Source organism: Pongo abelii, chromosome 6, assembly GCF_028885655.2.
Source record: "Pongo abelii isolate AG06213 chromosome 6, NHGRI_mPonAbe1-v2.0_pri, whole genome shotgun sequence".
NCBI lineage: Eukaryota > Metazoa > Chordata > Mammalia > Primates > Hominidae > Pongo > Pongo abelii.
In genome coordinates this window covers 8,983,231-9,006,892 of record NC_071991.2, presented here as the reverse complement: position 1 = coordinate 9,006,892, position 23,662 = coordinate 8,983,231, and the positions used below count along the sequence as shown (strand labels likewise).

At 50.5% G+C, this 23,662-nt stretch overlaps 2 protein-coding genes across 4 annotated transcripts in view; one reads left to right on the top strand and one right to left on the bottom strand.

Annotated features, from left to right (window-relative positions):
- Nucleotides 1-23,662, top strand: part of KPNA7 (karyopherin subunit alpha 7) — a 150,223-nt gene that overhangs the window by 18,059 nt on the left and 108,502 nt on the right. For both annotated transcript variants that reach the window (XR_008527381.2, XM_054560197.1), the window contains exon 2: nucleotides 10,231-10,330. The gene's annotated coding sequence lies outside the window, so the exon portion shown is untranslated. The remainder of the gene's footprint in view (nucleotides 1-10,230; nucleotides 10,331-23,662) is intronic.
- LOC100460881 (myosin-16) overlaps nucleotides 1-23,662 on the bottom strand; it is a 37,941-nt gene that overhangs the window by 9,767 nt on the left and 4,512 nt on the right. For both annotated transcript variants that reach the window (XM_054560189.2, XM_063725641.1), the window contains exons 3-19: nucleotides 23,418-23,591; nucleotides 21,452-21,679; nucleotides 20,209-20,313; nucleotides 17,548-17,634; nucleotides 17,181-17,326; nucleotides 16,259-16,349; nucleotides 15,756-15,812; nucleotides 14,668-14,754; nucleotides 13,065-13,310; nucleotides 11,799-11,916; nucleotides 9,755-9,882; nucleotides 8,678-8,874; nucleotides 7,023-7,155; nucleotides 4,269-4,485; nucleotides 3,395-3,531; nucleotides 3,196-3,299; nucleotides 1,704-1,896 (exon numbers count right to left, since the gene is read on the bottom strand). In XM_054560189.2, the coding sequence (XP_054416164.1) occupies nucleotides 1,704-1,896; nucleotides 3,196-3,299; nucleotides 3,395-3,531; nucleotides 4,269-4,485; nucleotides 7,023-7,155; nucleotides 8,678-8,874; nucleotides 9,755-9,882; nucleotides 11,799-11,916; nucleotides 13,065-13,310; nucleotides 14,668-14,754; nucleotides 15,756-15,812; nucleotides 16,259-16,349; nucleotides 17,181-17,326; nucleotides 17,548-17,634; nucleotides 20,209-20,313; nucleotides 21,452-21,679; nucleotides 23,418-23,591 (2,448 nt within the window). The remainder of the gene's footprint in view (nucleotides 1-1,703; nucleotides 1,897-3,195; nucleotides 3,300-3,394; nucleotides 3,532-4,268; nucleotides 4,486-7,022; nucleotides 7,156-8,677; nucleotides 8,875-9,754; nucleotides 9,883-11,798; nucleotides 11,917-13,064; nucleotides 13,311-14,667; nucleotides 14,755-15,755; nucleotides 15,813-16,258; nucleotides 16,350-17,180; nucleotides 17,327-17,547; nucleotides 17,635-20,208; nucleotides 20,314-21,451; nucleotides 21,680-23,417; nucleotides 23,592-23,662) is intronic.

The window sequence follows — 23,662 nt, the reverse complement described above, 5'->3', positions numbered from 1 at the left end:
CCAGGAAGTTGTCTAACATGAGGTCAACATGAAATCAAACCTTTCCTGATGGTAGAGCACCTGGTGTTCCCAGCACAGCATTCTCCAGGAGGCCTTCCCAGTGACCTCTGCCAATCATATTCTAATCCTGGCTATGCTGATCCTCAGCTCTCTTCTGTCCTCTTATTTCTCTCTCTTTTTTTTTTTTTTTTTTTGAGACGGAGTCTTGCTCTGTCCCCTAGGCTGGAGTTCAATGGCATGATCTCGGCTCACTGCAATCTCTGCCTCCCAGGTTCAAGTGATTCTCCTGCCTCACCTTCCCAAGTACCTGGGATTACAGGTGCCTGCCACCACACCTGGCTAATTTTTGTATTTTTAGTAGAGATGGGGTTTTGCCATGTTGCTCAGGCTGGTCTCAAACTCCTGACCTCAAGTGATCTGCCCACCTCGGCCTCCTAAAGTGCTGGGATTACAGGCATGAGCCACCAGGCCCGGCCTGTTCTCTTATTTCTCCATAGGACTTATCACCAGTTTTAATAATACAGTTTTATTTTTGTTGCTGTCTGCATGGGGATGTTTGTCTGTTTTGTCCACTCTTTGTTTTGTTTTTAAGACAGGGTCTCACTCTGTCACCCAGGCTGGAGTGCAGTGGTGTAGTCATAGCTCACTGCAATCTCCAATTCCTGGGCTCAAGCGATCCTTCCACCTCAGCCTCCTGAGTAGCTGGAACTACAGGCACGAGCACCATCATGCCAGGCTAATTTTATTTTTTATGGAGATGGGGTCTCGCTATGATGCCCAGGCCGGTCACAAACTCAAGCCTGGCCTCAAGCAATCTGCTCTCTTCAGCCTCCTGAGTAGCTGGGACTACATGTGAACACCAACTATGCCCAGCATTGTCTTGTCCTCTCTTGGACACCTAAAATAGTACCTGGTTAGGGCACATCTCCAGTTAGCAAGTGTCGGATGTGTGGTTCCAGCTATGTATGCTGTAAAGACCAGCCTCATAATGGAATGTTTGTAAAGGGATCTTCAGCTCTGTTTGTGTTTATTTTTTAAGGCAAGTAGTGGGCATATGAGTTTTGTTGTGTTCTTCATTTCTCTATGTCTGAAATAGTTTATAATAAGTAAAAAATGATTTTACAAATCAAGACAGGGCTGGGTGTGGTGGCTCACGCCTGTAATCCCAGCACTTTGGGAGGCTGAGGTGGGCGGATCACCTGAGGTCAGCTGTTGGAGATCAGCCTGGCCAGCATGGTGAAACCCCATCTCTATTAAAAATACAAAAATTAGCTGGGCGTGGAGGTGGGTGCCTGTAATCCCAGCTACTTAAGAGGCTGAGGCAGGAGAATTGCTTGAACCTGGGAGGCGGAGGTTACAGTGAGCTGAGATTGCGCCACTACACTCCAGCCTGGGTGACAAGAGCAAAACTCTATCAAATAAATAAATAATTAAAATAAAAATCTAGACAGGCCCAACTTCCTGTTTCCCTCCTTTGGTCCATCTTTCCAATTATCCAGAATCTGGACTTTTGGTGGTTGAGGGCCTCTTCTTTATATAGTCCCCAAGCCTCCTGCTCCCTGGACTGCCAGCCACCCCACATTCTCACTCTTATGCCTTTATGCTGGCTGAAGACATGCATTGAGTTAGCCCCCTTTTGGCCTTCAGACTCAGCCGATGATGGTGTGCCTTGTATCTCATTTCTCCTCCTCCCAGATCGCTACCTTGATTTGCTGTTGCAGCCTTTTCAGTGTCTTTACAAGTTCGCTGTTGTTCTTGTTGGCATGGTCCAGCTGGATTTCCATCTCATTCAGGTCCGTCTCCATCTTCTTCTTGAGCCGAAGTGCCTCTGCCCGGCCCTTGGCCTCCGCCTCCAGGCTGGCCTGCAAGGACTCGATTGCCCGCTGGTGGTTCTTCCTGTAAGCCCAAGCAGAGAAGACCTTGGCATACGGGGCTGGCTGTTCAGTCTGTGCTAAGCCTTCCTAGAGAAGAGGTCTTAGCATCAGCATGAGTACAGGCACCATGTTGTGAAATTAAACAAACCCTTAAAAAGGTGCAAGACAGGGATGAGGGTTTCATGCTTTGGGGAAATGAAAGGAAGGTCATTTTGTTGTTTTAGAGTCACTCTGTGGCTCAGGCTGTAATGGAAAAACCGTCACATTCTGTGATGGTGTAGTAGTGTGATCATAGCTCACTGCAGCCTTGAACTCTGGGGCTCAAGTGATCTTCCCATCTCAGCCTCGCCAGTAACAGGGACTACAGGCCATGCCACCACACCCAGCTATTTTTTTTTTTTTTTTTTTTTTTTTGTAGAGCGGGGTTTTGCTATGTTGCCCAGGCTGATCTCAAACTCCTGAGCTCGAGGGATCCTCCCATCTCAGCCTCCCAAAGTGCTAGGATTACAGGCGTGAGCCACTGTGCCCAGCCAAAATTAAATAACCTTTATGCTTCAATGGATACCTTTAAGAAAGTGACAAGACAACCCATAGAATGGGAAAAAATATTTGCAAATCATATCTGATAAGTCTAGTGTTCAGAATATATAAAGAACTCTTACAACTCAACAATAAAAAGAAGCAATCCAATTTCCGAAAGGGGCAAAGAACAGACTTTTCTCCGGAGAAGATATACAAACAGCCAGTAAGCACATAACAGATTCTGTGCTTCATTAACCATCATGGCTAAAGTACTACATCTAAAGTGTTCATAGGCAGGCACGGTGGCTCATGCCTGTAATCCCAGCACTTTGGGAGGCTGAGGTGAGAGGATCACTTGAGGTCAGGAGTTCAAGACCAGCCTGCCAACATGGTGAAACGCTGTGTCTACTAAAAATACAAAAATTAGCTGGGCACAGTGGCACATGCCTATGATCCCAGCTACTTGGGAGGCTAAGGCAGGAGAATTGCTTGAAACCAGGAGGCGGAGGTTGCAGTGAGCTGGGATCGCACCACTACACTGCGGCCTAGGCAACAGAGCAAGACTCTGTCTCAAAAAAAAAAAAACAAAAAAACCCCAAAAAACAAAGTGTTCATAAACTAGACACAGTAGTGTGAGGTACAGTCTTTATTTCCATTTCATAGATGAGGAAACATGTTCAGCGAGGTTCACCTGAATTGCCCAACATCACATGACTAGTAGGTGGAAGAGACCCAGGTTTCTGGACTCTGCTCCATCACACTTCCCAAGAGTCAGCCTCCCATCCCACCAGCTCCATACCTTGTAGCCTCAAATTCTTCTTCTTTCTCATGGATTCTCCGGTCAATGTCAGCTTTAACCTGAGCCAGTTCCAACTGAATTCGAATCACCTTGCTCTCTTCAACCTATCAGGAATATAAACATGAGTCTTTCTAGCCAAGAAGATGTGCAGTGCCTGGTCAAGGGTCCACAGTCCCCAAGGTGATGGCCCCACGGTTACCTCCAGGGAAGACTCAGCTTCTTCCAGGGCCACCTGGAGTTCTTCCTTTTCCATCTCCAATTTTTTCTTCAACTTCTGCAGCTCATGCACACTCCTTCCTCCCTCACCCAGCTGATCAATGAGATCCTTTATCTCCTCTGAGATAGAAATATTCATGTTAATAAGACTCAGCATTCCAGGGTCATGGCAGGTGGCACCGTCATTCCTCCATTGGGGTAAGAAGCAGGCCTCCCAAAGTGCCAGGATTGCAGACATGAGCCACCACACCCGGCCATAATCTTATTTCATTGTCATGACAACCTTATAAGGACGGTAGAATTATTTCCTCATTTTATTTAATTGATGTATGTATTTATTTATTTATTTTTGGGACATAGTGTTGCTCTGTTGCCCAGGCTGGAGTACAATGGCATGATCTCGGTTCACTGCAACCTCCACCTCCCAGGTTCAAGCGATTCTCCTGCTTCAGCCTCCCAAGTCGCTGGGACTACAGGCGCCCGCCACCATGCCCTGCTAATTTTTTGTATTTTTAGTAGAGACGGGGTTTCACCATGTTGGTCAGGCTGGTCTTGAACTCCTGACCTCAAGTGATCCACCCTCCTTGGCCTCCTGAAGTGCTGGGATTACAGGCATGAGCCACCACACCCGGCTATTTCCTCATTTTATAGATGAGGAAAGTGAGGCACAGAAAGATTAAGCAACTCGCCTAAAGTTACACTGCTGAATGCTGAAGTGCTTCTACAAAGCACTTGCTAGAAAGTCAACAAACATTTATTGAGCCAGGTACTCAACTGATGATGTGCTCAGGACGAAGGGGACTCTGGCTGTGTCCCCTCCCTACAGGCCCATCCTGTCCACCTGCCCTCTGACTCACCCTGCAGGGTCTTATTCTCCTTCTTCACGGACTCTAGATGCTCCAGAGACTCCTCGTAGGCAGTCTTGATCTTGAAGCTCTCTGTCATGTACATGCGGCACTCCTTCTGCGAGCTGTCCACTTCCACCTGCAACTCCTCACACTTCTGCTGCCACTCAGCCAGCATCTTGTCAAAGAGCCTCTGCTTCTTGTCCAGGGCAGCGGCTGCAGCATTGGCCTAGGGAAAGTTGGAAATGGCCTCTAGGGGTCCAACCTCCCTGCCTCTGTCCCCTACTCCCACCCCCCCAACAACCTCTCTTCCTTCCCTTTCCCCAGTAACTCTTGAGACTACGGACTCCTTGGGAATTGGAATGTAATTCAACACCTATGGCAGAAGCACAGAACAGAGAGTCTGCAAAGAGCTGCATGCCAGTTCTAAAACTTCCCCCTGAGAGATGTGTGGCCTGGAGCATTCCACCTTATTTTCCCAGGTTAGAATTCTCTCAGGTGTAAAATGAGCAGTTTGGGCCACAGTGGCCTTCCCAGATTTATGACATTTGGCCTCCCCTTAATATATTTCACTGTAATGTAGTAATATACATTACACATCAACTCAAAACTGACTACTCTTAGACTTTATTTTTCTATAGATTTCATCCATCTCATAACTCCCTGGCAACTATTTGCTGTTGTGCTATATTAGCTTTTGTAAAGTTTTGCTTTGTTTCTTTTGTAGGGTAGCAAACCCTTTTTGAGTTTCAGGACTTTTTTTTTTTTTTTTTTAATTGAGATGGAGTCTCACTTTGTCACCCAGGCTGGAGTGCAGTGGCACTATCTTGGCTCACGGCAACCTCCGTCTCCCGGGTTCAAGCGATTATCCTGCCTCAGCCTCCTGAGTAGCTGGGATTACACAGGCGTGCGCCACCATGTCTGGCTGCTTTTTGTATTTTTAGTAGAGATGGGGTTTCACCATGTTGGCCAGGCTGCTCTCAAACTCCTGACTTCAGGTGATCTGCCCGCCTCAGCCTCCTAAAGTGGTGGGATTACAGGCATAAGCCACTGTGCCCAGGCTTTTTTTTTTTTTTTTCCCCAAGAGATGAGGTCTCACTCTGTCACCCAGGCTGGAGTACAGTGGCATAATCATAGCTAACTGTAGCCTCAGCCTCTTGGACTTAAGCAATCTTCCCACCTCAGCCTCCCAAAGTCCTGGGATGACAAGCATGAACCACCTTGCCAGAATTGTTTTCTGAAACCTCTCACGTGGATGTGATCTCCGGCCTACGCGGCCACTTCATGGAGCCACGTTCTTGTATTGGGCTGCATGTGGCCCCTCACAGCCAGCATGAATCATGGTTCCATCTAGACCAAGACCAGGGAGGTGTATGCCAGTGGAAATCTTATTTAATTCTCATAGAGACTGGCAACTCAGTTTGAACCAGGGATGCAAATAGGAATAGTTAGCCACACAAAGTGTGTGGGATGTAGTTTGTGTAAGAGGGGAACAGGGAAGGTGCTTCATATAAATTTTTTTTTTTTTTTTTTTTTTTTTTTTTTTTGGAGCCAGAGTCTCGCTCTGTTGCCCAGGCTGGAGTGCAGTGGCACGATCTGGCTCACTGCACCTTCCGCCTCCTGGGCTCAAGTGATTCTCCTGCCTCAGCCTCTTGAGTAGCTGGGACTACAGGTGCCCACCGCCACGCCCAGCTAATTTTTTGTATCTTAGTAGAGACAGGGTTTCACCGTGTTGCCCAGGCTGGTGTCGAACTCCTGAGCTCAGGCAATCTGGCTGCCTCAGCCTCCCAAAGTGCTAGGATTACAGGCATGAGCCACCACGCCCGGCCGCATTGTGTAACTTTCAGGGGCAAATTTTACCCTGCTTGTGGCCCTGTTGATTTATTTGAGACAAGGTCTCACTCTGTCTGCCAGGCTGGAGTGTAGTGGTGCAATCATCGCTCACTGCAGCCTTGAACCCCTGGTTCAAATGATCCTCATGCCTTAGCCTCCCAAGTAGTTGGGACCACAGGCATGTGCCACCACACCTAGCTACATTTTTAATTTAAAACCTTTTTGGGGGCTGGGCACAGTGGCTCACGCCTATAATCCTGGCACTTTGGGAGGCCAAGGCGGGTGGATCACCTGAGGTCAGGAGTTCGAGACCAGCCTGGCCAACATGATGAAACCCCGTCTTTACTAAAAATACAAAAAATTAGCTGGGCGTGGTGGCGGGCACCTGTAATCACAGCTTCTCAGGAGGCTGAGGAATGAGAATCGCTTGAACCCAGGAGGCAGAGGTTGCAGTGAGCCGAGATCGTGCCACTGTACTCCAGTCTGGGCAACAAGAGCCAAACTCCGTCTCAAAAAAAAATAAAAATAAAAAAATATTTTTTTTCTTTTTTTCTTTTCTTCTTTTTTCTTTTTTTTTTTTTTTGAGACAGGGTCTCCCTATGTTGTTCAGGCTGGTCTTGAACTCCTTGGCTCAAGTGATCCTCCTGCCTTGGCCGCCCAGTGTGTTGGGATTAGAGGCATGGGCCACTGTGCTTGGTCTTGTGGCCCTGTTTAAACAGTAGCTTGTTGAATGTTAGATCTTGGAAGGGTTCATGAACACGTGCTCAAGCAGCAGCCATTGTCCAGCAAGTTCCTGAAGGCATCCCTGCACTGCACCTTCTTGAATCATGTGTTTCTTCCTGATGACCCCAGACGTGTGACAGCCTCGCCCTAGCCCTGTTGTGGGCTCTCTGCCCCGGTAAATAGGCAGCTTTGAGCATTTGACCCTCTGACCTTTTCCAAGTCGATGGTGAGGTCCTCAACTTCTGCCTGGAGTCTCTGCTTATTTTTCTCGAGGGAGGCAGCCCGGGCCTGGGCAGTTTCAGCTGCTTCTTCTGCCTCCTGAAGCCTGGCGGCCAGCTTCCTCCTGCAAATGAGAGCCAGAGGGGCTGTCAAGGAAACATAGGTGCTCACAGGCACCACTTCCACATTGCCAGGGCCAGAGTGTGATGGGTATGGTACTAAGCTCTGGTGTCAACCTTGGAAACGATGCAGTGTTTACAGGACAGCCACAGCTGTCCATTCACTCTCTCATTTATTCATTCAACAAACACTTACTTTCTCTACTCTGCACCAAGGATTGTTGCAGGTGTTAGGGATGCAGCAGTGAATAAAACAGGCTAGGATACCTGCCCTAACAAACGAAATGTTTGTTCTGGAGCTGGGAGGAGGCAGGCAATACATGCCCTATAGAACATAAGCACTGCAGTGACAAATAGAGCCAGGAACGGGACAGGCAGTCCAGGTGGGAGGGGGTGACAATGTCAAATACAGACTCAGGGGAGACTCTCTGAGAAGGGGACACAGGAGCAAAGGTCTAAGCCAGGGGATGGAGGGGCCCTGAGGGTGTCTGGGGCAGAGACAAGCTTAGGGGTTGAGATTTAGGTTTAGCCCAGGAGTGGGAGCCTTGGGGGAGGACCAGGTAGTGCCCAGCAGCCTCCATAGCAAAGGCCTGAAGGACAGAGGTGGAAGTTGCAGGAAGGCAAATTTAGCTTAGAGCTTTAGATGAAAGTATTGCATCAGCTGGAAGTCACTATGCCTTATTTGCTATCATATTAGCAGAAATTTCAGTGGATGGATGGGACCAGCCAGCAGGCTGGGATCCCGGAAACACTTAGAGCACATGTGCCATTTTCTATGTCTAATTTGGCTTTATACAAGAAAAAATTTGGCCATTTTTTCAGAGAATCCAGAAAAGTCTATAGAGGAGTTTGTTCAGTTGACCATGTTCTTTGATTTAACTTGTCATGGATCCCCTCTGCTGCCTGGCCCAGGGTGGCTCACTCACAGGGCTTCCCTGCGTGCATGGGCCCAGGGGCACCCAGGCCAGCCTCCTTTTACACCAGAGAGAGGCCCAGAGCCACTTTCATGTCCCCCTTATTTCCTCAGGTGTCCACTTCTGTAGTTTTTTTTTTGTTTTTGTTTTTTTTTTTTTTAGAGACAGGATACTGCTCTGTTATCCAGGCTGGAGTGCAGTGGCTTGATCATTGATCACTGCAGCCTCCAATTCCTGGGCTCAAGCAATCCTCCCACTTTAGTCTCCCAAGTAGCTGAGACTACAGGCACGTGCCACCATGCCTGGCTAATTTTGTAATTTTTTGTAGAGATGAGGATCTCACCATGTTGTCTGGGCTGGCCTTGAACTTCTGGGCTCAAGCAATCCTCCCACCTTGGCCTTCCAAAGTGCTGGGATTACAGGCATGAGCCACCATAGCTGGCCCACAGAGCAGGCTCCTTTGTCCAGACACGTTGTCCTCCTCTTAAAGCAGCCTGTGAACGTCCTTCTCCTGGGCTTGGCCCTGGCCTCAGCAGTGACTGACATGGTGATGAGGCCCCCAGCGCCACCTGCCCAGCCCACCTGGCTCTCCCAACAGGAGAACCACACTCACTTGGTCTCCTCCAGCTCCTCTGTCCTCTGGATGGCATCGGTCTCGTACTTGGTCCTCCAAGTGGTGACCTCAGTGTTGAGTTTGGACACAAGGCGTTGCAGCTCCGACTTGCCTCCCTGCTCCTCCTCCAGCTGCTCCTTTACTAGGTCCAGGTCGTGCTTGGTGTTGGCCAGACTCACCACAGCGGTGCTGCGAGACTGTGGGGACCAGCCTGTCAGGGGCCCGTGGGGGCTTTCCGCAGCCCACAGGGCCACCGCTTAGATACACATAACGCTGGAGCAGCAGTGATGGCAGGTGAAAGGTGGAAAAGACACACGATCCCACAATCCAAACCATCGGGGTTTTAATTTTCATCCTATAACTTCTTTTCATTCTATTATTGTCCACAAGGATATGTAATTTCATTTAGTTATACACATCACATACTACAGTTTTGCAGTTAGCTTTTTTACTTGCTACGATATCAAATGCTTTTTGTGTTCCTTTGACATCTTCATAATCTGTAACTTTCTTTAGCTGGGACTACAGGTGTGCACCACCATACCTGGAAACTTTTTTTTTTTTTCTGAGACCGAGTTTCACTCTTGTCACCCAGGCTGGAGTGCATTGGTGTGATCTCAGCTCCCTGCAACCTCCGCCTCCCAGGTTCAAGCGATTCTCCTGTCTCAGCCTTCCAAGTAGCTGGGATTACGGGCACTCACCATAATGCCTGGCTAATTTTTGTATTTTTAGTAGAGACCAGGTTTTGCCATGTTGACCAGACTGGTCTTGAACTCCTGACCTCAGGTGATCCACCTGCCTTGGCCTCTCAAAGTGCTGGGATTACAGGTGTGAGCACGCCCAGTCAACTTTTTTATTTTGGTAGAGATGGGGTTGGTGGGCAGGGGGCAGGGCGGGGGCGGGGGGCGGGTCTTGCTGTGTTGTTGAGGCTGGTCTCGAACTCCTGGCCTTAAGCAAACCTCTCACCTAGGCCTCCCAAAGTGCTAGGATTACAGGCATGAGCCACCAAACTCAGCTGTAACCTATAACTTTAAGGAGGCAGCTCTGTCTCCACCACAACCCAACCCCCAAACAAACCTTTGACTCTTCATCCAGCTGCCTCTTGTAATCATCCACTTGTGACGTCAGAGATGTCTTTATCCGTAGGATTTGATTGAGCCGGCTCTGGGACTCTTCATATTCCCTGCTCAGTTCACTATTTTCAGCTGGGAGAGAAGGGAATGGAAGAAATATTGGATGAAGAACTGGTTCCCTAGCCAGATTCAAAGTTCCCCAGGGCATTGCTCCTAAAGTACCCAATAAATATGGTGGCTTGGCCAATGGAGCTGGAATGGGGAGCACAGTGGATCACCACTCTAGCCTCCAAATTAAGTGAGCCCAGGAGAAAGGCAAGCGCCCAGGGGTTGCCAAGATCCAGGTAACCTGCATGGACTTAGGGGCCTCACATAATGAAACCCCCCTCTCCTACATAGCAGGAGATGCAGCAGAAGAGTTTGGAGAAACAGTGGGACAGAGAGTATTTCCTTTGTAAAATGTATTTGTCACCATTCCAGAACCTACACTCCTGTCATTTGTGGAATGACTGCTGGAGCCAGAGGCCAGGAAGAAGTTCATGAGCCTGAGAGAAAAAGCAAGGATTTCCAGTTCTACCCTGTAAGTCACTGAGCTCACTGAGCTTCACTTTTATTATCCATCAAATGGGGGTATTGATTTTTTTTTTTTGAGACCGAATTTCACTCTTGTCACCCAGGCTGGAGTACAGTGGCTTGCTCTCGGCTCACCGCCATCTCTGCCTTCCAGGTTCAAGCAATTCTCCTACCTCAGCCTCCTGAGTAACTGGGATTACAATCGTGTACCACCACGCCCAGCTAATTTTTTTTTGTATTTTTAGTAGAGACCAGGTTTCACCACGTTGGCCAGGCTGGTCTCCAACTCCTGACCTCAAGTGATCTGCCCACCTTGGCCTCCCAAAGTGCTGGGATTACAGGCGTGAGCCACCACACACAGCTGGATATTGATTTTTTTTTTTTTTTTTTTTTGAGACAGGGTCCTGCTCTGTTGCCCAGGCTGGAGTGCAGTGGCACAATCATAACTCATTGCAGCCTTGAACTCCTGGGCTCAAGCAATCCTCCTGCTTCAGCCTCCCAAGTAGCTGGGACCACCAGTGTGTGCCACCACACCCAGCTATTTAAAAACATTGTTTTGTAGAGATGGGGGTCTTGCTATGTTGCCCAGGCTGGTCTCAAACTCCTGGCCTCAAGTAATCCTCCCGCCTTGGCCTCCCAAAGTGCTGGAATTACAAGTGTGAGCCACTGCACCCAGCCAGGATATTGTTAAAGAATTCCAAATGTGAGAAATAAGGCCAAAGGATGCCTGCAAGTTCTCTTGATGTCACACTGGAGCACTAACAGGCCCACCTGTAGACTATTTAGTTCTCTAAGGAAATGTACCTTTGTTTGACTTACTGTTTACCTCTGTGTGATTAGAGCACAGCTTCTGCAAAGTTAGAAATTAACTTATACATTGATAAATTGCCAATTATTTTTGTTATAGAGATGCAAAGATGCATCTCTATGACAAAGGTGTGTTTCTTCCGGCAGGGGAAAAAAAAACCCTAAACTAAACCCAGAGGTCACAGGATTATTGTCCTCTAGGGATATTAACTAGTTCTGCATCTAACTTAGCAAAGTTATTTTAGCATTTCTTTTCCCAGCTGACTGTAAATCTCTGCCTTTCAAATGCTCTTTGAAGGCAGCTTTACCATTTTTCTGGCTCCCTCATTAAGGAGTTAAATAAATCCTTGACACATGTTCACTTTATATTAGTATGTGGGTCATGTTTAAAAATGTTTGAAAATTGTATTTTGTCAGCATGAATGCCTCTCCCGCTGATCTCACCGGGAAGGTGAGAGAACGGATACAAAATGCTTTGAATTGTGTTCGCTGTTTTGCATTGTAAATATGTTACTTGGACCATTCAGCAGGTGGAATAAAATCCCCTCGTCTCATCATAAGGGGTTTGGATGGGAATCTTCCAAGGCCAAGAAAGCTCTGTTTCCTTGAGAATCCCAGTTCCTTTCCATGCACTGCTCCTTAGCAAGCTCAGGGCAGAGAGGGCTCACCTTGGAGGCGGGTCCTGATGGCATTGATTTCTGCTTGGTTTCGCTCTAGTTCTGCCACCTTGGCGTTGGCTTCTGATAAGCTGTCTTCCAGCTTTCTGACGTGGGCCTCGGCGTTCATCTGCTCAGGAAGGATGAACTCAGTAGGGAAGTTGCGGGTAGGGGAGGCCAAGCCCTCCCTACCTCCGCCTTGATTTTTGCCCTGTTCTTCCTGTGTGCCTCCCAGGCTACCTGCCTGGAGGTATGCCCGTGTCTCAGAAACCCCAAATGGCTCACCATTGTCTTTTCTTTTTTTTTTCTTTTTTTTTGAGACAGGGTATCACTCTATCACCCAGGCTGGAGTGCATAGGTGCAATCAGAGCTCACTGTAGCCTCGACCTCCTGGACTCAAGCCATCCTCTCACCACAGCCTCCTGAGTAGCTGGGACCACAGGTGCATGCCATCATACCTGGCTAATTATTTTTATTTTCTGTAGAGACAGGGTTTCACTGTGTTGCCCAGGCTGGTCTTGAACTGGGCTCAAGTGATCTGCCTGCCTCGGCCTCTCAAAGTGCTGGGATTATAGGCATTAGCCACTGTGCCTGGCCTATTGAGCATTTCTTATGTGCCAGAGACTATTGCAGCCCTCACAGTAGTGCTCTAAGGTGGGGATTATGACAGTCATCTTCATGTTACAGATGAAGAAATCGAAGCACAGGTTATTTTATTTTATTTTATTTTTTTGGGACAGAGTCTCACCCTGTCGCCCAGGCTGGAGTGCACTGGCGCAATCTCGGCTCAGTGCAACCTCTGTCTCCCAGGTTCAAGCAATTTTTGTATTTTTAGTAGAGACAGGGTTTCACCATGTTGGCCAGGCTGGTCTCGAACTTGTGACCTCAGGTGATCCGCCTGCCTCAGCCTCCCAAAGTGCTGGGATTACAGGCGTAAGCCACTGTGCCCAGCAGGTTATTTTATTTTATTTTATTTTAGAGACAGGGTCTTGCTCTGTTGCCCAGGCTGGAGTGCAGTGGTGCAATCATACTCACTGCAGTCTCAACCTCCTGGGCTCAAGCGATCCTCCTGCCTCAGCCTCCTGAGTAGCTAGGACTACAGGCACATGCTACCATCCCTGGCTAATTTTATTTTTTGAAGAGACGAGGTCTGGCTATGTTGTCCAGGCTGGTCCCCAACTCCTGGCCTCTCAAAAGCGATCCTCCTGCCTCAGCCTCCCAAAGTGCTGGGATTACAGGAGTGAGCCGCTGCACCCAGCCCGCAGTTAGGTTATTCACCTTGGACTTCTGTATCATCTCCACGCTGGCATTGAGGTCATCAATCTCAGCCTTCATGACCTGTTTATCTTTCTCCAGCTTGGACTTGACCCTCTGCAGGCTCTCCACATGCTCCGTCAGCTCGGCCATGGAGTCCATGTGCTTCTTGCGCAGTGTGGAGGCCGTCGCCTCGCTCTGCAGGGCGGCCTCTTCTAGCTCCCGCCGCAGCTTCAGCAGCTCAGCCTCCCGCTTGCGGTTCTGCTCGATCTGGGGTAGAGGAGGAGCGGCTTAGCAGAACTAGCCAGTGCCAGCCTTTTTGGGGTGGACACCACCCAGCTGCTCGGTGGTCCCCTGATATTCCTGCACCTCGCTAAAAGAAGTCCTGCTTGAAATGCCAATGCTTAGCCTTTGGGGGGCGGGGGTTGCCCACAGGATTTGTTTAGAGAGTGTTGTGTGTTAAATTGTGTCCTCCAAAAAGATATACTCAAGTCCTAACCCCGGGTCCCTGTGAATGGGACCTGATTTGGAAATAGCGTCTTTGCAGATGGAGCTAGTTAAGATGTCATACTGGATTAGGGTGGGCCCTAAGCTAATAACTGATGTTCTTTTTTTTTTTTTTTTTTGCGAAGGAGTTTCACTTTTGTTGCCCAGGCTGCAATGCAGTGACACGATCTCGGCTCACTGCAACCTCCGCCTCCTGGGTTCAAGTGATTCTCCTGCCTCAGCCTCCCAAGTAGCTGAGATTACAGGTGCCCGCCACCATACCCAGCTAATTTTTTGTGTTTTTAGTAGAGATGGGGTTTCACCATGTTGACCAGGCTGGTCTCGAACTCCTGACCTCAGGTGATCCACCCACCTCAGCTTCCCAAAGTGCTGGGAGTACAGGCGTGAGCCACCACGCCCGGCCGGACTCTCCCATTTCTACTCACTATACTCCTGCCCTAATCACTCCAGGTCCAGGTACGGACAACTAGGTTCAGCCCCACAGCCCACTGAGATTGTCCAAACTGGCCAGTCAGGAGCCTGTTCACCCTGCCTCACCTGTTCCTTCCCATGGGAGCCAGAGTAAAGGCCTTTGCCTACAATTTTCCCCCCGGCCGTCTGCCTCCTAACCAGCCCCAGTGCCTCTCTGGCCCTGCATGGCCTGCTGTGCCCTTTCCTTTTGGGAACTGTGAGTAGCAAACTCTGTTTTTGAGAGACAGGGTCTTGCTCTGTCACCCAGGCTGAAGTGCAGTGGTGCCATCATGGCTCACCACAGCCTCAACCTCCCTGGGCTCAAGTGATCCTCCTTCTTTAGCCTCTTGAGTAGCTGGAACTACAGGAACGTGCCACCATGCCCAGCTAATTTTTTTTTGAGAGATGGGCTTTTGCTGTGTTGCCCAGGCTGGTCAGAAACCCCTGGGCTCAAGTGATCCTTCTGCCTTTGCCTCCCCAGGTGTTGGGATTACAGGCGTGAGCCACTGTTCCAGGCCTCATTTTTAAATTATTAATTGGTTTCTCCTCAAGTCCATCTCAGGAACCTAGCAAGAACGAACTGGTCTTGATCCCACTGCTCACAGTCCAGCAATTTTTCTCCCTAAATGCAGGCAGAGCTGAGGGTTTCTGGGTCCCCTGGGATGGGTACCTGAGCAGATGTGGCTCCACCCGCTTCCTCCAGCCTGTCACTGAGGTCTTCGAGATCCCGGGACAGGTCACTGCGTTGTTTCTCCACCTGGGATGAAAATTTTTATTTTAAGATAGAGCCTTCCTCTGTGGCCCAGGCTGGAGTGCGGCAGCACCATCTCGACTCACTGCAACCTTCGCCTGCCTGGCTCAAACAATCCTCTAACCTTAGCCTCCCAAGTATCTGCCACTACAGGCACATGCCATCACACCCAGCAAATTTTTAAATTTTTTGTAGAGATGGGTTTTCACCATGTTGCCCAAGCTGGTCTCCTGGTCTCAAGTGATCCTCCTGCCTTGGTCTCCCAAGGTATTTGGATTACAGGCATGAGCCACTGTGCCCGGCCATGGGATGAGGTTTAATGATACCGATGATAATCACCCAAAGCTCCTTTTTCTCCAGTAAAGAGCATGATGACTGCTTCACCTTTGAGAAGCCAGGATTCTATGCCTGGGGGGCCTTGTGCCCTGCCTGTCATCCCACAGGCTCAGTAAAGGACACTGTGTTCCCCACACTGGGTGGGCATTAGTGCCCATCCTACCCACCACCTGTCCAGTTCGGCTGAATTTGGGGTTAGGTACACTGTGATTTGTCTCCCACCAGCTTTCTGGGTTCACGTCCTGTAGGATCCCCACCCTCAAGCCTCCCTCCACGCTCTGCTATTGCTAACACGTGCTTTCTCTGTTTTCACCTTCATCTCAATGAAGGTAGGTGCTATTTTATTCCCTTTGCCCAGACCTTTCTCCTTGCGTCTGCCTGTTGAATTCCATCTTTGAGGTCAAGTGTTTCCTCCCCCATTTGTCCCAGGTAGAACTAGCCTCTTCTCCTGTGGACTCAAGCCACACAGAGCATCTGCCTTTCACGTCATGATTAATGTGGATGTGCAGTTCAGTCCCTGGCACACAGTAGGTGCTCAAGAAGCAACTAGACTTTTTAGCTGGACACCTGCCTTCTCTACTGGTTTCCTTAGCGGAGGTTTCTATTCATGGTTGGATGTGTGGCTGCCGTTAGGTCTTTTGACTCAAGAAGGGGAAACATATTTCGTTTACCTTGGCTCTCATGGTCCTCTCAGCTTCTAGTTCTTCTTCCAGCTCTTCAATTCGGGCCTAGCAGACAGAGGAGGGAAGGGATTCATCTCTCCCAGGCAAAGTTAGTAAGTCAGCCCCTTAGCCTTTTAGGACGGAAAATAGGTATGTGAGAATATGACAGCCACTGTCAAAAGCAGAGAGAGGCAGATACCAGTGAGCAAGCGCAAAGGCACCGAGGCAGGCAGGAGGGGGCCTGGCCTGTGTGACACCCAGCCAGGAGCCAGCATAGCTGGATAGAGTGGAGGGAAACACTCGGTGATGAGGTCAGGCGGGGAGCAGTTGGAGGGCCTCATAAACATCGTTCAGAGTTCACCCCTAGTGAGGGGAACATGGGTCCATCTCCAAGGACTCTATGGCAGTCTTGCTCCTCAGGAAACTTCAGCCACCAAGTAGCTGACATGAGCAAAGGGTTCAGAGAAGTGCATTTCCGACAGAGAGCTCATGCTTCTCGGTCCTGGACATACCTGGTGCTCCTTCAGTTTCCGCTGTAGTGTGGAATTCAAAGACTGCTCATCCTCGTATTTCGAGTTGACAGAGTTTATTTCCAAATCCCTCCTGCAAGGGAAGGGTTGGCCTCCTGAGGAAAGGCTCTGAGGGTAGACCAGCGAGCTGGCGAGGGAATGGCGCCTAGGCTGCCACAGGAGGCCTTGAACCTGCCAAAACGCACGTACCTCCCAGCCCCTTCTGGCCTTCTGTAGTGACAGCCCGGAAGGTCTCACCCTACAGAGCAGTTGGACCCCTGAATGAGCTCCTCAGGCATTTCATCATCCATTCATTCATTCACACATTTACTAATGTGACACTTTTTTTTTTTGAGACAGGGTGTTGCTCTGTCGCCCAGAATGCAATGCAGTGGCATGATCATGGCTCACTGCAGCCTCGACCTCCTGGGCTTAAGTGATCCTCCCGCCTCAGCCTCTCTAGTAGCTGGGGCCACAGGCTGGCTCCATCATGCCCAATTAATTTTTGTATTTTTTGTAGAGACGGTGTCTTGCTATGTTGCCCAGGCTGGTCTTGAGCTCCTGGCCTCAAGCCATCCTCCCGCCTTCGCCTCCCAAAATGCTGGGATTACAGGCGTGAGCCACCGTACCCGACATGGTCACAGGCTTTTATGATGCCTCCCTGCCCTGCTGAGTCCTCAGTGTTCCCTGGGGTGGTGGCGCTCGTCTCCTCCCCAGTGCCCACCGGGTATTGTGTGACACTGGGCATTCCCTGCGGACAGGGCAGCCCCTGCCTCTCTGCATATCCTCCATGCCTGGCAGGTGCTTGGGACATGCAGGAATGTTTGCGAGGCTCTCCATACACTGCCTGGCTCCTGGCACCCTCCAGGCAGCTCCAGCTATTGCTACCATTGTGACGGACAAAATGAACGATGACAAGACATACTTTTTCACCACCTCCTCGAGATCCAGCTTGGAACGCTCCATCTCATTGAGGTTGTCGATGGTCATCTTCAGGTCACTCTCAGCTTTCCGACGAGCCTTTTCCACCTCCGCCCGGATTTTCTTTTCCTGCTCCCAGTTATCCTCCAGCTACGGAGACAAGAACAGCAAGAGAAGGTAGACGACGAGAGTCTGAGGTCAGAAGGCAAGAAGGAACCAGACTGGGTCCGATCCTTTAGCTGTGGCATCAGAAGGGCCCTCACGCCCTGGGGGATGTGTTGGTCCAGTTCTCAAAACTAATCTTCGGACCCCATGCCCCCAGAGGGATCTGGCCTTGGAGTTGTAGAGGTGGCCACGGCAATGGGTATTACCTCGTGGATCTGCGTGCTCAGCTTGCTGTTATTTTTGGTCAGGTGGTTCACCTTGTCCTCCTCAGCCTGTAGGTCGTCCAGGGTTTTCTGGAAGGACAGATACACACGTGAGTGCCACGAGGCCCAGTGGGAGCAGCTGAACAGTCCTGATCCTCAGTCGTCGCTTCTGAGCTATGCAGCTCCCAGGCTTTGGGGAGTTCAGTTGACTTCGGTGAGTAGGTACTGAGCACCTGCTTCTGGGCGCTGGGTGAGGCCAGAGCAGATGGACCAGAGCCACCCATCAGGGAGGTCAATTGCTTGAGCCAGGGAGGTTGAGGCTGCAGTGACCTATGATCGTACCACTGCACTCAAGCCTGGGTGACAGAGTCAGACCCTGTCTCTACAAAAATTAGCCAGGTGTGGTGGCACACGTCTGTAGTGCCAGCTACTCAGGAGACTGAGGCAGGGCGATCATAAGCCCAGGAGGTTGGGGCTGCAGTGAGCTATGATGGCACCACTGCATTTCAGCCTGAGCAACAGTGAGACCCTATCTCTGGTTCCCCAGGGGGCATATGGGAAATAGGTGGGGTGCTTCTGGTTGTCACAGTGATCGGAGGTCCCTCTGACATTTAGTGGATGACTCCAGCAACGCTGGACATCCCATTTTGCTCTGGACAATCCTGTAGTCCACATTCCTGACGTCCTACCCAGGCACTTACGTGAGTAAAACAGCCATTTCTACTCTTCTAAACCTAGAGCCCAGCACCTTTTTACATGTAATCAATGTTCTTTTTCATTGAATATGCACTACATTTTTTGTTTTTTTTTTGAGATAGGATCTTACTCCATCACTCAGACTGGAGTACAGTGGTACGATCATAGCTAACTGCAGCCTCCACCTCTTGGGCTCAAGCAACCCTCTCGCCTCAGCCTCCCGGCTAATTTTTTTTCTAGTTTTTTAGAAAACTGCACTCCAGCTCGGGTGAGAGTGCGAGGCTCTGTCTCAACAACAAACAAAAATTAGTGGGGTGCAGTGGTACATGCCTATGATCCCAGTTACTCAGGAGGCTGAGGTGGGAGGATCACCTGAGCCTGGGAAGTCGAGGCTGCAGTGAGCCGTGATTGTACGACTGCACTCCAGCCTCGGTGACAGAGCTAGACCCTGTCTCAAAAAAATAAAAATAAAAAAAATAAAATGTTATGACCAGAGGCATGTAAGAGTCTAACCCTACATTTTCCCTAGGAGCAGTGGTTCATATTTGCTAATTCAATATTGAATTATTATTGGTTAATTCAGTGTTTATGGCAACTTTACAGAACATAACCACTGTGAGGCCGGGTGTGGTGGCTCACGCCTGTAATCCCAGCACTTTGGGAGGCTCAGGTGGGAGGATCACTTGAGGTCAGGAGTTTGAGACCTGCCTGGCCAACATGGTGAAACCCTGTCTCTACTAAAAATACAAAAAAATTAGCTGGGTGTGGTGGCGGGCACCTGTAATCCCAGCTACTTGGGAGGCTGAGGCAGGAGAATCACTTGAACCTGGGAGGCGGAGGTTGCAGTGAGCGGAGATCACGCCACTGCACTCCAGCCTGGGCGACAGAGCGAGACTCCGTCTCAAAACAACAAAAATATAACCAGTGTGAATAACACACATCCACTGTGTTTGTTATGAAAGGAGGCTCTGGGTCTGATATGCTTGAAAATCACAGGGCAAGGGCGGTAGTTCCCGAGGCAGCAGGGAGAGGCACTTAGGGGACATGCGGATTCACGGTGTCAGCAAACACAGGGACGAGGGGTCCACTGTCTGGCTCTTTGCCCCTGTTTCTCTGGAGGTCAGCACTGGTGGCCGGTCAGAGCCGGCTCTGCATTTAGGAGCCGTAGCCCGTGACAGTGGTCCTGGGAAAGTCTCCCCATGGTGGGTCTCCCCATGGCCTCAAGAGCTCATGGCCTGTTGTTGCCACAGTGTCTTAGGCTTTGCTGGGGCTTTTGAGCTCACGGGACACTTCCATACACCCCACTCCATCCCTACCACTCCAGTGAGCATACTTTCTCCAGTGTGCGTGGGCCCAACCTAACTCATAATTGTTTTGTTGTTTGTTTGTTTTGAGACAGGGTCTCGCTGTCACCCAGGCTGGAGTGCAATGGCGTAATCTTGACTCACTGCAACCTGCAACTCCTGGGCTCAAGTTATCCTCCTGCCTCAGCCTCCTGAATAGCTGGGACTACAGGCGCGTGCCACCAGACCTGGCTAATTTTTGTATTTTTGTGTAGAGATGGGAGTTTTGCCATGTTGCCCGGGCTGGTCTCAAACCCCTAAACTGAAGGGATCCTCCTGCCTCAGCCTCCCAAAGTGCTGGGATTAAAGATGTGAGCTGCCATGCCTAGATGATTCATAATTGTTCATAGCTCCCCCTCTTGCTCTCAAAACTGTCCTAGTTTGGAAGACAAATTATATTGTCACCCTACTTATAACAAACTTGGAAGGAAGGCAGCAAGAGGAGGCCACACCCATGTCACTCTTGAGGAAACTGAGATGTACGGAGATTCCTTAACTTCCCTAAGGCCCCAAGTTGAAGGGGCGGCAGGGCCAGGATTTGAACTCGGGGCTCCAGTCTCCAATGGAAAGCACATTGTGCCAACCTCTAGCTGCTGGGCTGAGGGAAGACGCAAGGGAAACCTACCTGGTGCAGTTCCTCCAGGGCCCTCTTCTCCTTCTGGAGCTTGGCGATGGAGTCTTCACGGAGTGAGAGGTCCCCCGTCAGGGTACGGACCTTGTGATCCAGGGCCTAGAAACCAGGGCAGGGAGAGAGGTAGATCCTTAAAGCTGGAGGGAGTCCTCAGCTTGGGTGCACCCTTGAGTCTCCTGGGAGCTTAAGAAATGCCAGCACCCAGGGCATGTCCTAGACCAACCAAGTCAGAACCGTGGGGTGAAGGGGAGCAGCAAGAACCTTGGCTTCTCAAAGTGTGGTCCCCGGATGTCGGCAGTGGCATCCCCTAGGAGCATGCTAGAAATACAGACCTCTGGGCTCCGCCAGACCCACCAGAGTCTGCACCTGACTGTATCCCTGGTGGTTTGTGTGTGCAGCAGAGCAGGAGAAGCGCAAGTTTAGGCAGAGCCCCCGCTTACCCTGCTCGAGAACCCGACCCACCTGCAATAGCAGGAAGGGGACCTTGGGACCAGGGGCCGACCAGATGGCATCAGGAGCCAGGGCTTCCCCCAGGGAGCTGTTCAGAGGGGCAGCAACTGCTTGTTTGGGCAGAAATTCAACAGCTGAAGGTAGACACTTCACCATGATGGGAACAGCTCAGTCCCCTTAGTCAGCTGCCCTGCCCAGCAGAACTTTCTGCAGTGATGGACATGTTCTCTGCCTTTGCTGTCCCATGCAGTGACACTTAACGCACATGGCTGTTGAGCACCTTCAATGTGGCTTGAGCAACTGAGGAATTGCATTTTAAGTTGTAAATTAATGGATGTTACAATAGCCCCATGTGGGCTGGGTACGGTGGCCCACGCCTGTAATCCCAGCACTTTGGGAGGCCGAGGCGGGCAGATGACCTGAGGTGAGGTGTTCAAGACCAGTCTGGCCAACATGGCGAAACCCTGTCTCTACTAAAAATACAAAAAGTAGCTGGGTGTGGTGGTGCCACACCTGTAGTTACAGCTACTCAGGAGGCTGAGGTATGAGAATCACTTGAACCCAGGAGGGGGGAGGTTGCAGTGAGCCGAGATCGTACTACTGCACTCCAGCCTGCGTGACAGAGGGAGAGCAAGACTCTATCTCAAAACAAACAAAAAAACCCCCCCAAAAAACCGCCCCATGTGGTCAGTGGTCAGGGCACTGGGTGTAGCCACCATAGGGGCTTCAGGTATGGCCCCTGAGGGTGGCCTGAGAAATGCGTGGCAGGGCCCCGGCCTCTCCTCACCTGCTTCTCCTTCTCTGTCTTGGCCAGTGTGGTTTCCAGGCCCTCTAGGTCCCGCTTCAGGTCGCTCAGCTCCCCCTCCAGCTTGCGCTTGGTGGCACTCAGTGAGGCCGCCATGCCCTCTTCCTCCTCCAGCCGCTCCCGCATGTCTGAGATCTGGCTCTCCAGATCCATCTTGGTCTTCATCATCTGTGTCAGGCGATCCTCTGCATCCATCAGGTTCTCTTGCTCCTGTTAGGAGAAAGCCCCGGTCGAGGGCAGGGTCCAGGCAAAGACTACACCAAGACGCTGGACAAGCCTTGAGTTGAGCAAATGTGTCCTGGGGGTTGGACAAGGGGCTGGACTATCTCTGAGCTCCTTTTTTTTTTTTTTTGAGTCAGGGTTTTGCTTTGTTGCCCAGGCTGGAGTGCAGTGGTGTGATCACAGCTCACTGCAGTCTAGACCTCCTGGGCTCAAGCAGTCCTCCCACCTCATCCTCCCAAGTAGCTGAGGCTACAGGTACACACTGCAATGCCCAGCTAAGTGTTTTTATTTTTGAGACAGAGTCTCACTCTGTCACCCAGGCTGGGGTGCAGTGGCACAATCATGGCTCACTGTAGCCTCGACTTTCTAGGCTTAAGCAATCCTCCCACTTCAGCCTCCTGAGTAGCTGGGAATACAGATGTGCCACCACACCCGGCTAATTTTTAAACTTTTTTGTACAGATGGGGTTTCACTATGTTGCCCAGGCTGGTCTTGAATTCCTGGGCTCAAGCATTCCTCCTGCCTTGGCCTCCCAGAGTGTTGAGTTTATAGGCATGAGCCATTGCACCTGGCCCAGGAGGATTCTTCCGTCACTTTGGTCTTGCCCAGCCTCAGCCTTCACAAACAAAATGGGGATATCAGTTCAAGCAACTTCTCGGGTGTGAAGAGGATACAGAGAAATGATGTTGGAGGCCTTTGGGAACAGTGGAAGGAAAATGCAAGCACCACATATGCTCATGGCTGCAGAGACGGCCATGGCAGAGCAGGGGGAACTGGAGATGGAATTGGGCCCCTTCCAGGGCTGGGTTTTCTACTAACGGGCCTGGGACTTTGATCAAATCTCTGAATGTCTGCCAAACTGAGTTTTCTACCCTGTACGATGCATGTGAAAATCGAGTGTCTTACAGGGCAGCTGTGAGAATCAAATCAGGGAAGGAATAGGAAAAGCTTTGCAAACCAGAAGGACCCCAGCAGTGAATTCACTGCAGGACATTTAGTCAGGCGCCCTTCAGAAATGACATCATTTCTTCTTCCCTGCTGTGTTTCCCTGGACAGGTGAGGAAAACGAGGCTTGGAGAGGGTAAGTTGCCAAGTTCGTATGGCAGAGCCCAGCCCTGACTCCAGGGGATGCTGTTCTCACCCCATCTTGTGGCCACCATCCCGGGACTTTCCCTGCAGGCGGGTCCTGTAGCTGTGTAGGCCCAGCCTGCTGCTGTGTGCAAATAAGAATTTGATGGAGGCCGGGCACAGGGGCTCACACCTGTAATCCCAGCACTTTGGGAGGCCGAAATAGGAGGATCATTTGAGGCTGGGAGTTTGAGACAAGCCTGGGCAATATAGTGAGACCCTGTCTCTACAAAAAATACAAAAAGTTAGCTGGGCGTGGTGGTGCAGTCCCAGCTACTCGGGAGGCTGAGGTGGGAGGATCACCTGTGTCCAGGAGATGGAGGCTGCTGTGAGCTGTGATCGAGCCACTGCACTCCAGCCTGGGCAACACAGCAAGACCCTGTCCCTGTCTGTCTGTCTGTCTCTCTCTCTCTCTCTCACACACACACACACGAATTGGATGGAGACTTTTTGGAAGCTGGGTCGAGGGTGACCTTGTATGCTGAAGAATTGCCCGTGGTCTGGAGGGACATGGGTTTTCAGAAGAGCTCGCCCTTCCTCCCTCCCAGGGTCCAGGCTATACGGGCTTCCCACCCTTCTCCCTGGGTACCCCACGTACAGCCTGCAGCTGGATGGTAAGGTCATTCTTCTCCTGGCTGAGCGTGGCTGTCTTCTCCTCCAGCTCCTTGACCTTGTTTACCAGCTCCTGGGTCTTGGCCATGGCTTTCCTGAGCTCCTCCTCCTTGGCCTTCATCTCCTCCTCTTGCCGAGCCACATTCAGGAGTGGCTTGACCTGGGCAATGAGCAACACCAAAGAGTGTTAGGAGATTGCTCGGGGGGTAGACGGAGGGCTGTGGAGTCTCT